General features: G+C 65.9%; 2 protein-coding genes across 2 annotated transcripts; both read right to left on the reverse strand.

Annotated features, from left to right (window-relative positions):
- Nucleotides 1–1,416: 1,416 nt before the first annotated feature.
- Nucleotides 1,417–3,746, reverse strand: CUNH19orf25 (chromosome unknown C19orf25 homolog). The gene is made up of 3 exons (XM_058537582.1): nucleotides 3,708–3,746; nucleotides 3,301–3,432; nucleotides 1,417–1,793 (listed from the first exon to the last, which is right to left on the reverse strand). The coding sequence occupies exons 2-3, from the start codon at nucleotides 3,428–3,430 to the stop codon at nucleotides 1,567–1,569; spliced, it is 357 nt and encodes a 118-aa protein (XP_058393565.1). The 5' UTR covers nucleotides 3,431–3,432; nucleotides 3,708–3,746; the 3' UTR covers nucleotides 1,417–1,566.
- On the reverse strand, nucleotides 3,722–15,528 carry PCSK4 (proprotein convertase subtilisin/kexin type 4). The gene is given in 19 exon segments (XM_058537586.1): nucleotides 3,722–3,851; nucleotides 6,672–6,856; nucleotides 6,901–7,004; nucleotides 7,037–7,324; nucleotides 7,413–7,476; nucleotides 7,478–7,536; nucleotides 8,073–8,197; nucleotides 8,376–8,555; nucleotides 10,794–10,911; nucleotides 10,981–11,084; nucleotides 11,155–11,255; nucleotides 12,093–12,305; nucleotides 12,388–12,560; nucleotides 12,773–12,861; nucleotides 12,952–13,028; nucleotides 13,112–13,240; nucleotides 13,319–13,411; nucleotides 14,969–15,073; nucleotides 15,340–15,528. Coding segments are annotated over 19 exon segments (2,526 nt in total).
- Nucleotides 15,529–15,917: the final 389 nt, after the last annotated feature.

A 15,917-nucleotide genomic window follows, 5' to 3' on the forward strand; every position in this document is an offset into this window, starting at 1 on the left:
CGCCAGGGGGCTTGTGCTGGCCCGTCCACGGCCACTCTGCCTTCTCCATTCCCTGCAGTGGGGACACAGCCACCCCTCGTAACCCAGCCTAGGCGGGATGGGGCCTGGACCCCTGGGAGGAGGCGGCGGTCAGCGGTCACTGGACAGTCAGCCCGAGGCGGGAGCTGGAGGACTGAAGCCTTGGTCCCCTGGATGCTGCTTGGCCACCTGGCTCCCCCACCGAGGGGACACAGGAGCCGGAGCTACATGGGGACCTGTCTGCCTCTGGAGGACTCCCGGGGCCAGCCCGAGGGGGACGCCTGGCACCCCCAGCCGTGACCTCGGCCCCGGCACGGATGGACACCCCCGCCAGCTGGGTGCTGAATTCAGGGCGCAGCATTACCCCACCCCGCCCGTCTGTCACCCAGCCGGTGCCCGCGGCCCAAGCCTGGTTGTGTTGGTCCGTCCCCTCTGCTGCCCACATCCCCGTCCGTCTCTGCAGTGTTACAGGAGTGTAAATATCCACAGCCCCGTCTGTCCGTCCGTCCGCCCGCCCGCCCCTCTGAACGTAAAGCCATTGTCAGGGGAAGGCGGCCGGGCACCGGGGGCTCGCGTGCACCTTTAATAAACAGAGCTGTCCGAGCACGCTCCCCGCTGTCTGCAGATGGGTGAGGGTGGGGCACGGCCCTCAGGAGGGCTTTTCGGGGAGCCTGGGTCCACGTGCCACGTGCTGACCACAGAGCCTCGCGCCCGCCAGGAGCAAAGAAACGGTGACCAGGCGTCGAGTCGCCGCCTGAGGGCAGGTCCTGGACGCAGAGCCGAGATTGGGGGGTCTGTGAGCTCAGGACGGGCACCGGGGGCCAGGGCCATGCAGGGGAAGGTCGGGGGCAGTGAGTCTCGGGCGGGTGACCGACCAGCTCATCCTCTCTCGGGAGCCGAGTGCCCGCGTCTGATGGAACCCCACAGCTAACAGGCTGGACCTGCACCCTGACTGTGAACCAGACAGACAAGCGCCTGCCCTGGGGGGGCGCGAATGCCTTGGGGGCGGGGTTCGGGACCCTGAGGGGTGGCACCACTGGAGACCCCATCTCAGGTCTGGGCCCTCCGGACAATCACTCCTCACACGGCCACGGGGGGCGGAGGGGACAGAACCCCCAACCTTTTCTGGAACCTCAGGGGGCCCCCAGTCCACGCAGAGACGGGCAGAGCCAGCGGGGAGGGTTGTACGAGCTCAGTTTAATGGGATGATCCGTGAAACAGGGTCGCAGAGGAAGGGAGGGAGGATGGACGGACTGTTCTCGGGCCCCGGGACCCCACGTGAAGTCCAGTCTGGGCTCGACGGTCATCAGGGTCCCAGGGGAGAAGCCCTGGGGTGAGCGGCATTCTCACGGCCCCAGACCCGACCCTGGGGAGGGCGCCGTGCCCAGCAGAGGCAGGCTGTCCCCTGGGGTCTCTGGGTGCCAGGGCGTGCCCAGGCCACGGAACAGAGCCTGGTATCTGCTCCTGGGACCCAGGAGCCACGTCTGAGGTGCGCCGGGTCAGGCGTCCTGGGGAGGACAGAAGGTTCCGGCGAGCCGGAGGGCCAGGTCAGCCGGAGGAGGCAGCCATGGCCCCGGGCGGCGCCACATGCGTCACCTGGCCGACGGCCCCCTGCAGCTCCTCGCCTGAGCGCCGCAGGTCCTCGCACTTCTCCTTCAGCCCGGCGCCCGCCCACTGCAGCCGCTGGTTCAGGGCCACGTAGGCCCGGCTCTGCTGGTAGAGCTGCTCCGGCCCGGCCTCTGCGTCCACGGCCCTCTCGGGGGGGCCTGGGGGGTCTGGGGACAGGACACGGCCCGCCGGTCAGGGAGGGGGGCGGACAGAGGACTCGGTTTACCCCCCAGCAAAGCATGTGACTGGAGGGGACGGGTCACGGGACGTCGCGGCCCTGCCCGGGGTGCCTCGGCCCCGCGATGGAACCACAGAGCACGCGGGCTCTCATCCTGGCTCCCGGAACCTGTCCTGTGCTCGGGCCACCTCGTGAGGAGTCAGAGGTGGCAGAGGCCAGGAGGAAGTGGACACGAAGTGCCCGGGGACACCGCTTCCTAAAAAGAGCACACTCGGGGGCGGGGGGGGGCAGGAAAAGCACAGCGTCAGGGCCTCCCGGAGACATGTCCAGGCCTCGCTCTGCCTGGTCCCTGTGACGGGATGACCCGGCCCGCCCTGCGCGGGGCTGTCTGCACTCACACGGGCCCCAAAACTCTGGTATGTGGTTGGAACCCACTTTTTTTTACTCCCTGCTTCAGTGAGAAGGTGGGAAATGCCAGACAGCCCACGTGGAGGCCAAGGGCGGTCCCAGACACCGGCCGGCAGGGGTAGCCCCCTGTCCCCCTAGCGCCTGTGCCTCAGTTTCCCCACCCTCTGGATGCAGGTGGACCTGGGCCAGCGATTCTTAAGCCGAGACTCAAGCAATCAGGGACAACTCGGCTGCGTGCTGGCGATAAATACAGTTATGTTCCTAGAGCTGCCCTGTCCGATGGAACTTTCCGGGTGATGGAAAAGTCCTCCAGCTGAGCGGGCTCATAGAGCAGCCTCGAGCGGCTCCTGAACGCTGGAAATGCCGGATGGAGCAAAGAACTGCATTTTTTACTATTACTTTAAAAAAACGTTCCCATAGTGTCTCGCACCTTCTATCACCCCATGTGACACGTTTAAGGGCTCTTCCCTCTAGATCAGCCCGAGGGCTGGCCTTCTCGCCTCTTTTGCTCCCCTCTCTGCCCCAGCGCTTCGAAGAGAACCTGGCACAGCACAGGTTTTAGAGGTTTGTTGAATGAATAAATGAGCTGCACAGAGCAGAACACAAAATTCACCCGAGGACTCATTGGTCAGGGACCTGCTTGCACCTTCTGAACCAGGAATCAACAAACCTTTTCTGCAGAAGGCCAGACCACACATATTTCTGGCTTTGCAGGCCCAGTCTGTCCGACTACTCAACTAGGCCCAATGTTATATCAGGAAAGCAGCCCGTCCGCACGTCAGCGACCTGGGTGGCTGGGTGCAATACGCCTTTATGGCCACGGAAACCCGAATTTCACATCATTTTCACCTGTCACAAAATATTCTCCCCGCGGAATAAAAAAGTGTCAAATCCGCTCTGAGCTCCCTGGCCTTACGGGAACAGGCGGGGGCAGGACTTGGCTGCGGACCCCCGATCTCGAAGCCGCTCTGAAGACGCCCCCCCTTTACCGAGGAGGAGGGGGAGCCAGGGTCTACGCTCTGATCCCCGGCTGGAGCCGGGGTGCACTTCCCCCCGCCCGTGCAGCTGGGGTCCTGGGCTCCCCCTACCTTCCGGGGCCAGGGCGGTGAAGACGGGGTCCTGGGCGGACGCCCCTCGCACGTCCTCCAGCATCTGCTCCACCGTGGGGGGCGCCGGCCGGGTGGGCAGCACCACGCGTTTCTTGGCCTTGGAGCCCATGCCTGGAGGCGGGAGAAGGGGACGCTGACGGAGGCGTCCACCCCTTCGCCTTTCCCTGGGCCGTTCCTCCCGCCCAGCGAACTCCTACACACTCGCCGGAGCTCAGCTCCCGCGGAGGCCCGCCGTGCCCCGCCCCTCCGGGTTCACCCCGCCCCTCCGGGTTCACTCCGCCCCTGGCCCTCCCGGCGCCCCACAATTCGGGGCCAGGGGCTTCAGCGTTCCGTTCCACCTGGGCCTCGGCTTCCCCGCTGAACTCCCAGCGCCGCTTCCCCCTCACCCAGGCGCTCGCCCTCAGCCGCCGGCGCCGCGGCGCAGCCAATTCCGCTTCCGGTCGGAGCGCGGCCCCACCCCCGGGCACGTGACGCGCGCGCTTCCGGCTGCCTCCTGCTCCCGCCCCCCGCTAGCCGCGAGGCCACGCCCCCTATTAAAGGGACCGCGCCCGCGAGGGTGCTAGAGCGAGCCCAGAGGAGAAGCGACTGGACCAGAAGGTGCTGGGGTCTGGACGGGCAAGGGGTGGGCGTGGCGTCCAGTCCTGGCTCTCTTCGCTGCATAACAAAGCATCTTAGGGCCTGCTTTTCTGCAAAAGGGGGACACAGTCCCCAACCCACGTGGCTGTTGTGGAAACAAAGTAAATGTCTGCACAGGGTGGCCCTGCGCACAGTGACCGCTCGGTGAGGCAGCGTGTCCTCTGCCAGATCGAGGTCAAGGTCACCCCTCCATCTCGAAACCCCCTCCCTACCCGGGCGGGGGGTGCTGGACCGTCATAGTGGCCCCTCCGCTCACGGCTGAGAGATGGGGAGACAGGCTCAGAGCAGAGGGCAGATTTTGTGTTTTTAACAGCTTTACTGAATGTAATTTACAAACCATCAAGTCCACCTGTTAGAAGTGTACCAATTTAATAGTTTGTGGTTACATATATATATGTATTTAGAGTTGTGCAATCATCAGCACAGTCTAACTCTAGAATATTCTCATCACCCCAAAAGTAACCCTGTCCCCATGAGCAGTCACTCCCCAACCCCTCCTCCAGCCCCTGTCAACCACGAACCCCCTTTCTGTCTGTGGATGTGCCTGTTCTGGACATTTCACATCAATGGAATGTCACACCGTGTGTCTTTCTGTGTCTGGTTCTCTCACTGAGCATCGTGTGTTCAAGGTCCATCCTCAGTGGAGCTGTGTCAGGGCCTCACTCCTTTTCGTGGCCGAGTAATATTCTGTCGTTTGGATGGACCACATTGCCTTTATCCATCCAGTGATGGACATTTTGGCTGTTTCCACCTTTTGGCTGTTGTGAATCGCGCTGCTGTGAACCTCCACCCACAGGTTTTATTACCGGAGCAAACGTGGGTCCCGTCTTGGGAGTTAAACTGCACCAAAAATAGTTATTTCACAAAGTCTACTTTTATTTTATTTTATTGTATTTTATTATTTTTTTTTGTGAGGAGGACTAGCCCTGAGCTAACATCCAATGCCAATCCTCTCTTCCTTTTTTTTTTTTCCTTGAGGAAGAGTGGCCCTGAGCTAACATCTGTACCCATCTTCCTCTACTTTGTAAGGGACGTTGCCACAGCATGGCTTACCATGCGGTGCATTGGTGCGCCCCCGCGATCTGAACCTGCGAACCCCAGGCGGCCGCGGAAGCGGAGCACACGCACTTAACTGCTTGCGCCACTGGCCCGGCCCACACAAAGTCTACTTTTAGTTTGCAGCAAAGAAAAATGGAGACCATAGGGAATAATTTCACAAAGCTATGGCTCCCCCAGCACAGGGAGGTGGGTATCTTTATTTGGGATAGGGAGTGAATGAATATTCAAAGGGAAGTTTCATCATCGCATGTAGAGGTGGGCATAAGCTTGCACATGCGTGGTTTGAAATCATGCTTCTACATACATCGCATGACCTAAAAATGGCTGCTTCGCCCCTTCCAGAGGAGAACTTACGATGTTAAGGAGGGCAGGTTACTTTCACACAACTCTCTGCCTATCTGTGCAGGTGTCAGTCGTGTGGTTGTGTTCTGGGCTGGCCTGGTCCGTGTCACAGCGACTGGGTCCAGGGCGGTTGTCACTTAGAGATTCTGGAACATGGCTGAAAACCGCAGGAGCTCAAGGTCGCAAGGTGTTAGATAAAGGAACACCTGCACCTTGCAAGAAGACGAGAGAATTAGGTCAAACACAGAGCTTAGAGTTTAGGCAGGACAAGAGGAGTGGGTTAGGGTCCACGTCTGGTGACGGTTTGTGTGTGGACGTGTGTTTTCAGTTTTCTCGGGCACAGAGCTGTGAGTGGAATTGCGTGGTCACGTGGTAACTCTATGTTTAATCGTCTGTAGAACTGCCTGGCTGTTTCCCAAAGTGGGTGCCCCAAGCTGGCATGTTTTGGGCACTTCCTGTGTGCCCGGAGCCAGGGGCTGAGCTGGGTCCCCCCACCGCTGGTGCGTGTGAGGACAGAGGAGGGACTCTTAATAGCTCGCTCTGCGTCCCAGCCCTGCTTTCCCACCTCCCACGTGCCCCCACCTCAGGTTCCTCTGTCTGTTCAGAGAGGTGGAGAACCCACTGTACAGACGGGGAAGTGGAGGCTAGGGTTGGGGGTGAGGACAACGTGCCTCCAGCCCCCCCACGACCCTCGGAGAACGGAGAAGTACGATTATCGGAAACTCCCAGACCTGGCCAGTGGGTGGAACCACAGCGTCAATTGTCACATGCGAATCACGCTTCTGTTAGTCCTCGAGAAACGGGCCCAGCAGGATAGAGGATGGCACCGTGGGGAACTCGGGGGAGGTAGGGCCGCAGTGGCCGTGTTCTGGAAGCTTGACATTCGCAGCACGTGAGCGTCACTCGGGGACCCCGCACCCTGCTCCCATCCCTCTCACGGCTGGGGTCTCTGGGCCCCGGGCTGACCCCTTTTCCTTTGTGGGCCGCTGGGTCCTCCCGGGGGCCGATGCCTGGGGGAAGGCAGTTTCCAAGCGGGGCACAGGGGAACCCCCAACCGTGCCATGGGGATGGGGGCCCGCTCGTGCCCCAAAGAAGATGGCAGTCTTGGCACCTCCTATTCAACCTTTATTTGCAAACTCAGAGGTGGGACGTGGTGCTGAGATGCGGACCGGTGTCCTTTTTTCTCCCTCCACCTTCCCCGCGATTCTGGGGCCTGGAAGGGATGGTCTGGGGCCAGGAAGAGATGGGCCTCTGCCCCACCCCCACCACCCCCAACTGTGTACTAGACTTCTCTCTCTCTCTGTCTCTTTCACCTGGACCTGCCAAGTTCGGGGTGCAGGGTTCCCCGTGGGCCCCCCTGGCCTGCGGGCCTTGGTGGCCAGCCAGAGCCTCGCAGGGGCAGGTTCTCGCCCCCGGGGGCCAGTGTGGGGAAGGGAGTGGAACAGCGCACGTCGGCTTCCCGAGTCCAACATGTCCGGGTTGCAGCCAGCAGCTGGGCCTGGGGAGGTGACCAGGGTGGGCCCCAGCGCCGCGGGGGCTCACCCACGGTGGGGGGCAGCCCACGGAGAGGATGCTGCAGAGAAGGGGGCTCCCCAAGGCCACGGCCAGCAGGACCAGCACCATGGCCTGAGCTGGGCCGCGGTGGCAGTGGGGACGGGCAGGGCTGGCGGGGCGGGCAGGGGTGGCGGGCCAGCGGTGGCCGCGGGGGTGGCCGCTGGGGGCGTGGGCCCCAAGCAGGAGCCTCGATGCCGGTCCAGTGTGTGGGGCGGGGGGCAGGCGGTGCAGTCGAGCGGGGAGCTGCCGCGGCAGGTGTGGCACGACGGGTGGCAGCTGGAGCAGACACGAAGGGCGGGCGTGGCCGGGCGCCCCGGCCCGGCGGTCACTGGCTGCCGCGTGTGGTTGAAGTACCGCGGTGGGCAGGAGGGGAGGCAGAGGCGGCCCAGGAGGTAGGCGGGGCTGTGGCACTCTGTGCGGGGACACGCACACGGGGGTGAGGCCGCGGCCCCGCCCCCCATCCCCTGCGCACACGCACACTGCCGCCTCCCAGCACTCACCCTGGCACAGCCCCGCCGTGTCCCGCTGCACGCACGCGCTGCTGGTCACCTGGGGGCCGCGGGGGCCGCGCCATCATGTCCTCCGCTGTCCCGTACAGCAGCAGCGTCGAGCGGTACAGCATCCCTGGGTACGGGTTGCGACGGGCACGGGGAGGAGGGGGCAGGCCTTTGGTGGCCCGGCCCTGCCATTCTTGGCCCCTCCCCCCAGGGGACCCCCCACCCCAACCTGGAGCCCCAGACTCGGATGTGCCCTGGACACCCTGCACCCACTGTGCGCTGGGAACTGGACACCTACATCTGCCTGGTGGCCGGACACCTACTGTGTGCTGGGAACTGAAAACTTACTTCTCCAGAGTAAGAACACACCTACTGCGCACTAGTAGCTGGACACCTACTGTGTGTTGGCAGCTAGATACCTACTGTGTGCTGGGAACTGGACACTTCTCCAGAACAACACACCCACTTCACGCTAGTAGCTGAAAACCTACTGTATGCTGGTGGCTGGACACCTACTCCTTCCCAGTAACTGGACACCTCCTGTTCACAGCCAGGCCTGTTCCGTCTCTCTGAGGAGCCCCTTTGCAGTGGGGTCACGGAGGCCGGCTCCAGAGCCCGCGGGGGAGGTCAGGGGTCACCCCCCCGGCTGCACCCGGCTCTCACCCGTGTTGAAGTAGTAGCCCTTGTTTTCTAGGCCCAGGGTCCACAGGCCCCGCGGGTCCTCGTCCCAGAAGTGAGTGGACATGAAGACCCAGTTGTTGTAGCCTTGGCTGCTCACATCCAGGGGTCTGGGATAGAAGGTGAAGGAGGAGCGCTTTGCAACCACAGGCTGCTGAGCCACAGCGCGTGTCTGAGCGCGGGGCCAAGTGCTGGCCACGGACCGGCCCTGGGGGCAGGGGCTGGGGGTCCAGCCTGCACAGTGCGCTTGGCCCCTCCCCGGGCGGACCCGCAGGCCCCGGCCCACACCTGACGGCCACGAGCGTGGAGCGCGTGCCCATGGGGCTGGTGAGCGCTATCTCCAGGTCGCCGCGGCGGCTGTAGGACAGCGACAGCTGCACCTGCACATGCTCCAGTGAGCGGACACGGTTGACACGGCCGGCGCAGGCTGACACGTTCCTCCTCACGTGCAGCAGCGGCAGGATGGGGCTGCGGGCGGCGCGCAGGTGAGGCCCCCCTGCTGGCCTGCTGGGGGTGCGCGGCCAGCAGGCGGGTTTGGGCTCCGACCAGGAGGCCTGCCTACTTGTTCTACAGATGGGGAAACGGAGGCCTCGGGGCCTGCCTCCCACCCGTCTGCCCCCTGGGTGGTAATGACAGGTGGGGGGGAAGGCTGGGGAGGTGGCAGGTGTGGGGGGAGGTCTGGGGAGGTGGCAGGTGTGGGGAGAGGGCTGGGCAGGTGGCAGGTGTGGGGGAGGTCTGGGGAGGTGGCAGGTGTGCATGGTGGCTGGGGAGGCGGCAGGTGCGCGTGGTGGCTGGGGAAGTGGCAGGTGCGGGGGGAGGGTTGGCGAGGTGGCAGGTGCGCATGGTGGCTGGGGAGGTGGCTGGGGAGGTGGCAGGTGCACGTGGTGGCTGAGGAGGTGGCTGGTGTGGGGGGAGGTCTGGGGAGGTGGCAGGTGTGGGGGGAGGTCTGGGCAGGTGGCAGGTGTGGAGGGAGATCTGGGGAAGTGGCAGGTGTGAGGCGAGGTCTGGAGAAGTGGCAGGTGTGGAGGGAGGTCTGGGGAGGTGGCAGGTGTGAGGCAAGGTCTGGAGAGGTGGCAGGTGTGGGGGGAGGTCTGAGGAGGTGGCAGGTGTGTGGGGAGGTCTGGGCAGGTGGCGGGTGTGTGGGGAGGTCTGGGCAGGTGGCAGGTGTGGGAGGAGGGCTGGGGAGGTGGCAGGTGTGGGAGGAGGGCTGGGGAGGTGGCAGGTGTGGGGGGAGGCTGGGGAGGTGGCAGGTGTGGGGGGAGGGCTGGGGAGGTGGCAGGTGCACGTGGTGGCTGAGGAGGTGGCTGGTGTGGGGGGAGGTCTGGGGAGGTGGCAGGTGTGGGGGGAGGTCTGGAGAGGTGGCAGGTGTGGAGGGAGGTCTGGGGAAGTGGCAGGTGTGAGGCGAGGTCTGGAGAAGTGGCAGGTGTGGAGGGAGGTCTGGGGAGGTGGCAGGTGTGAGGCAAGGTCTGGGGAGGTGGCAGGTGTGGGGGGAGGTCTGGGGAGGTGGCAGGTGTGGGGAGAGGGCTGGGCAGGTGGCAGGTGTGGGGGAGGTCTGGGGAGGTGGCAGGTGTGCATGGTGGCTGGGGAGGCGGCAGGTGCGCGTGGTGGCTGGGGAAGTGGCAGGTGCGGGGGGAGGGTTGGCGAGGTGGCAGGTGCGCATGGTGGCTGGGGAGGTGGCTGGGGAGGTGGCAGGTGCACGTGGTGGCTGAGGAGGTGGCTGGTGTGGGGGGAGGTCTGGGGAGGTGGCAGGTGTGGGGGGAGGTCTGGGCAGGTGGCAGGTGTGGAGGGAGATCTGGGGAAGTGGCAGGTGTGAGGCGAGGTCTGGAGAGGTGGCAGGTGTGGAGGGAGGTCTGGGGAGGTGGCAGGTGTGAGGCAAGGTCTGGAGAGGTGGCAGGTGTGGGGGGAGGTCTGAGGAGGTGGCAGGTGTGTGGGGAGGTCTGGGCAGGTGGCGGGTGTGTGGGGAGGTCTGGGCAGGTGGCAGGTGTGGGAGGAGGGCTGGGGAGGTGGCAGGTGTGGGAGGAGGGCTGGGGAGGTGGCAGGTGTGGGGGGAGGCTGGGGAGGTGGCAGGTGTGGGGGGAGGGCTGGGGAGGTGGCAGGTGCACGTGGTGGCTGAGGAGGTGGCTGGTGTGGGGGGAGGTCTGGGGAGGTGGCAGGTGTGGGGGGAGGTCTGGAGAGGTGGCAGGTGTGGAGGGAGGTCTGGGGAAGTGGCAGGTGTGAGGCGAGGTCTGGAGAAGTGGCAGGTGTGGAGGGAGGTCTGGGGAGGTGGCAGGTGTGAGGCAAGGTCTGGGGAGGTGGCAGGTGTGAGGGGAGGTCTGAGGAGGTGGCAGGTGTGTGGGGAGGTCTGGGCAGGTGGCAGGTGTGTGGGGAGGTCTGGGCAGGTGGCAGGTGTGGGAGGAGGGCTGGGGAGGTGGCAGGTGTGGGGGGAGGGCTGGGGAGGTGGCAGGTGTGGGGGGAGGCTGGGGAGGTGGCAGGTGTGGGGGGAGGGCTGGGGAGGTGGCAGGTGTGGGGGGAGGGCTGGGGAGGTGGCAGGTGTGGGGGGAGGGCTGGGGAGGTGGCAGGTGTGGGGGGAGGGCTGGGGAGGTGGCAGGTGTGGGGGGAGGGCTGGGGAGGTGGCAGGTGTGGGGGGAGGGCTGGGGAGGTGGCATGTGTCCGCGGTGCCCGGGGCTGGCGGGGGGTGTGCAGGCCGGGGCCAAGGAGGGTGCTCACGTGGCGGCGTGCACGATCCGAATGGCGCATTTCTGCTGGGGCTGCGTGGGCAGCCACGTGCGAGCCATGTCCACCAGCTGGCCGGCGTCCAGCAGCCCATAGCCGTAGTGGTGGCTCACTGCGTGGAGGGGCGGCCGTCACTCGCCCGTGGGCGTGGTGTCCCCACCCCCGCCTGGCCCGGCCGCACCTTGGCGCCCGACGCCGTTGGTCCTCCAGTCCTCGGCCTGGAGCTGCGCGGGCCTGGATGCGCGGACCACCAGGTGCTGCATGTCTCTCCAGGTCAGGAGCGGGCTGGGGGGGCGAGGGCATGAGCCGGGGCCACACGGGGCGGGGCGGCAGCGGGGGCCCCACCGTCACCTACTTGGCCTCCAGCGCCAGGGCTATGATGCCCGCGGCCAGCGGGGCTGAGGCTGAGGTGCCCGTGTGCTTGTCCGTGCACTGGTGGTGCAGGTCCGTGGTGACCTGCCGGCAGAGGGGACTCAGGGGGCCCGGGCCCAGGAAACCCGCCCTCGTTCAACAAGACCACCCACTGAGCTCGGGAAGAACCAGGGACTTCAAGGAGACACGGCAGGACAGACCCGGGACGCAGGGCCCTGGGAGGGGCGACAACGGCGGGGCCTGGGCCCGTGTCTGTGTTCCCGGCACTGCAGGGCAGCCCTGGGAGGAGGGGGGACAGAAGGGATGGGGGACAGGAGGGATGGGGGACAGGAGGGAGAGGGGACGGGAGGGAGGGCGGCAGTGGGGACAAGAGGGACGGGGACAGGAGGGCGGGGGGAGAGGAGGGATGGCAGGGCAGGGACAGGAGGCAGCGGGGACAGGAGGGTGGTGAGGGGAGAGGAGGGCAGGAGGGGGGACAGGAGGGCGGGGGGCGAGGAGGGGGGCAGGGGGACAGGAGGGCAGGGGAGGGAGAGGAAGGGGGGACAGGAGGGTGGGAGGACAGGAGGGATGGGGGACAGGAGGGACGGGGGACCGGAGGGAGGGCGGCAGTGGGGACAAGAGGGACCGGGACAGGAGGGCGGGGGGAAAGGAGGCATGGCAGGGGAGGGACAGGAGGCGGTGGGGACAGGAGGGGGGGACAGGAGGACGGCGGGGAGGAGGGCGGCTGGGGACAGGAGGGCGGGGGGGGTGGAGAGGAAGGGAGGACAGAAGGGAGGGAGAACAGAAGGGAAGGAGGACAGGAAGGAGGGCGGGGGGAGAGGAGGGATGGCAGGGGAGGGACAGGAGGGCGGGGTGGGGGGGGAGGGGGGAGAGGACGGAGGGGCCGGGCGGCCGCAGGACAGCCCGAGGGCGGGGCCTCACGATCTGGGGGTCGGGTGCGGCGCCGCTGCTGTAGGTGGTGGTGAGCGTGGAGGCGCAGGCCTCGCTGTACCAGGGCACGCGGCCGCGCCGGGTGGCGCTGCCCACGGAGAGCGTGTGGATGCTGTTGGTGTAGCCGTCGCAGTTGCAGTCGTCGTAGTGCAGCCCGCCATTGCCCGACGCCCAGACGAAGAGCGTGCCCAGCCCGCCGCGGCCCTGCGGATGGCACACGGGGACACAGGGACGGGGCGTGGGCCTCCGCACCCGCCCGCCTGGGCCCCGGCCCCCGCCGGCTCACCTGGGTCACGCCGCGCCGGAAGGCCTCGTGGGTGAGCGCGCCAGGGCCGTCCACCGTGCGGCCGTCATCCTCGGGGCCCCAGCTGGCGCTGTAGACGTGGATGTGCTGGGGCTGCAGGCTCAGCGACTGGGCCTCGATCACGTCCGTGATGGTGCCGTCCAGCATGCGCACGCCTGCGGGGGGCGCTCTGCGTCACCTGCCCACGCCCTGTCCACCCCCGGGAGTGGGGTGTTGTGTGGGGTCCAGCTCCCCCCCGGAGTCGGGGCCCGGGCATCGCCCTGCATCCGGGATGCCCTGCATCTGCCAACTCCCCCAGCGTTCCCGGCCACCCAGGGCCACCGGGTCCGCCCTCTGTCCCCGGGCAGGAGGAGAGGGATCCTGGTACCTCCGATTCGGGCATTGTAGGCCACGCCTGTGCCACAGAACCTGTTGTTAGCCATTGCGGCCACCTCCCCAGCACAGCGGGTCCCGTGCCTGGCGCCAGGGCAGAGAGGGGTGCCCGTCAGAGCCCCCCGGTCCCACCAGGGCCATAGGGGCTGCCCCCACATGGGACGCCGGGCTTACCGGTTCTCGTTACTGGGCGTGTATCGCGGCTGGGGGTCTGGGTCGTAGTCGTTGAAGTCGTAGCTGGCCAGGGGGTCCTGGGGGCGGGGTGGGGATTGGAGGCAGCTGGGACCGGCCGCCAGCTGTGGGGCGGCCCCCACCCGGCCCCCCATGCGCTCACATAGTTGGCCCAGAGGTCCGGGTGGTCCTTCTCGATGCCGTCGTCCAGGACAGACACCACGACACCCTGGCCCGACAGCCCTTGGCTCCAGACCTGCCGGATGTTCAGGTCTGGTTGCACCTCGTTGTTCTGCGCGGGGGGCGGTGCGGGGCTGGGTCAGTGGGGCTCCAGCCGGCCCGTCCCCGCCGCCCGGCCTGGCCTGCTTACCATGTACCACTGCTTGGGGAACCAGGGGTCTGTGGGCACCACCAAGGAGCGCTTCACCCGCCGCCGCAGGGTCTGCTGCTCGAACCACTGCACCTGGAGGGAGCAGGGGGCTCTGACGGGCACCCTTCTTTGCCGTCAGCGGGAGGGGCTGACCCACGGGCCAAGGGGGCCTGCCCTTCGCAGCCCTTCCCAGCCCTTCCCACCAGTTCCCGGGCACAGGGCCCAAGTCTGCTTCTAGGGTCTGCGTGGCCTCTTTGTGGGTGTGCCAAGGGGCACCCGTCTGGGGGGCTGCAGTTGGAGTGGGATGTGTGTCTGGGCTGCCCACTGCCTGTCTGGGGCCTCGTGGTGTGGGCCGCGGCCGGGACCCCATATTTGCTAGGGCTGCTCATCGGGGTCCCCCTGTGCCTGGGGCTCTGCCTTCAGAGGGGACCGAGGCCTTCAGTGAACCCCTCCCACAGAGCACAGTGTGGCTGCTCCCCGGGGTGGCTGGGGCTCCTGGGGTCCCAACCCTGCCCCTTCCCCTGGCCCTGTTCCAGAATCTCTCTGCCCAAGGCCTACCTATCTCCCCCTACACCTCCCATTCCCCTGTGCAGGACATCCCTGCCTGGCCATACCCGCCTCCTCCCTGGTCCTCCACCTGCCCCCCTGCCTCTCTGCAATCCACTCTCAGCACACCCTTCTGTGGCTCCCCACTGCCCTCTCCAGGGCCACAAAGCCCCCTGTTGTCTGGCCCCCACCAGCCTCCCTCTGCTGCAGCCACAGTGGCTTTTGCACCCCAGAGCCTTTGCACATGCCGTTCTGCCTGTGCAGGGCTGCTCTTCCTCAGACCTTTGCCCTTCCTCCTTCTTTCGGGTTGATCTCCCACCCCCGAAACCAGCTCATGTCTCCCCGCCCCCATCTCAGCAATCAGGGCCATCGTCTCCCCATTTGTTCAGCTCCAGACTTGGGAGCTGGCCCTGATTTCTCTCTGTTGCACACATCCAATCCATCGGCAAGCCCTGACCTCTCTCCTGCAAACCACATCTTGAACATGCCACTTCTCTCTGTCCCCAGTGCTCTTGGCATGTTTCCAGCTGTCACGCCTCTTGCCTCCTTGCCCATCAGTCCTCCAGCCCAGCCCACAACCCTTCGTGGCTCCCGACGGCTTGCAGACTCAGCCCCAACTCCTCTGCTGGGCATCTAAGTCCTTTTCCCAATCTGGCACCTCTCTGAGCGCCTGGAGACTGGGTTCTGGTCCCAATTCAGCCCCGGCACGGCCTCATGGGTGACTTCAGCAGGATTCCGAGTCTTTGGAACTATTTCCTCCATCGTGAAATGGGCCAGTTCCACCCCCCTCCATCCTGTGAGCTAGAACGTTATCTGCCTCTCTTTACGGGGTACCTGGGGACCCTGATCTCTCAGGGTGAGCTAGAGGAGGAAAGCGGGCTGAGCAGATATGCCGACTGTGTGCCAGGCCCTGGGATGAGCCCCTTGCCCACATGTGATCTGTGGTTCTCCCCATGTGGTCCCCACTGTATAGACTGGGGGGCCAAGCGGAAACTGAGATTCAGAGAGCAGGTGACTTGCCGAAGGTCACACAGCCATTCATGCTAATCACGAGAACAAGAGGTGGCCGGGACCCCCAGGGGGCAGCCCCGAGGCCAGGCTCACCTTGGGGTCTTTCTTCAGCCGCAGGCGGTGGCCCCAGTGCGGGGTCAGGGACTGCTGGACCATGCCCCGGTGCCGCAGGTGGAAGTACTGCCCGTCGGGGAAGATCTGGGAATGCGGGGGAGCAGTCGCATCGCTGGGACCCGGCTCCCCCGACAGAGGCCCCCCAGGACCGGGGCCAGGCCCCTTGCTTGCATCTGCCCCCAACCAGGTGCCCAGGTCTGGGCTTCAGGGGTCCCAGCGTCTGAAGTTGGTCGAGGCAGGGGTGGACTGCGTGTTCTTGATATGTGGGGGACCTGGGGGACCCCCTCCCGTCTGTCGGGGTCTGGGGTCGTCCAGCCTCAACCCCTCCCGTCCATGCAGGGCCCGCCCACCTGCCCCAGATTAACGAAGCCGAATTTGCGCGCCAGGCGCTTGGCCTCCTGGTAACCCTGGGACACCCGTACGGCCCAGCTGTTGACATAGATGGGGGCCCGGGCAGAGGCCCACCCCACAGCCAGGGGGCCAACCAGGCCCAGGGCCAAGGCCAGGCGCAGCCACAGCGCAGTCCAGGCGGGCCGCATGGCGGCGGGGGCGGGGCCGGGGGCGGGGCCTCTGGAAGCTCCTCCCCTGGCCAAACTGCCGAGTCGGCCCACGCACCCGCCCCGCCCCCGGTGCCATGGCAACCCATGCTAGGCTTCAACTCCCAGGGGGCCTTGCGGCTCCCCACTGGAGGGACGCGAAAATCCGACAGAAGTGGGGGTCGACACAGTCCCGCACTGGTCTTCCGCAGACCCTAACCCTCTGCAGCCTCAGCCTGCCCGTCTGTGCAATGAGCCAAACCTTCTGACTCAGGGGAGCGAGTTCACTGTTGCTACAATTGACCACGCCCCATGATCTGGCCCCGCCCACTTTCGTACACGCCCCTCCCTCTGAAATCAGCCCTGCCTCCTCTCCGGTCCAATCAGAATTG

Source organism: Diceros bicornis, unplaced genomic scaffold (genome assembly GCF_020826845.1).
Source record: "Diceros bicornis minor isolate mBicDic1 unplaced genomic scaffold, mDicBic1.mat.cur scaffold_67_ctg1, whole genome shotgun sequence".
Taxonomy (NCBI): domain Eukaryota; kingdom Metazoa; phylum Chordata; class Mammalia; order Perissodactyla; family Rhinocerotidae; genus Diceros; species Diceros bicornis.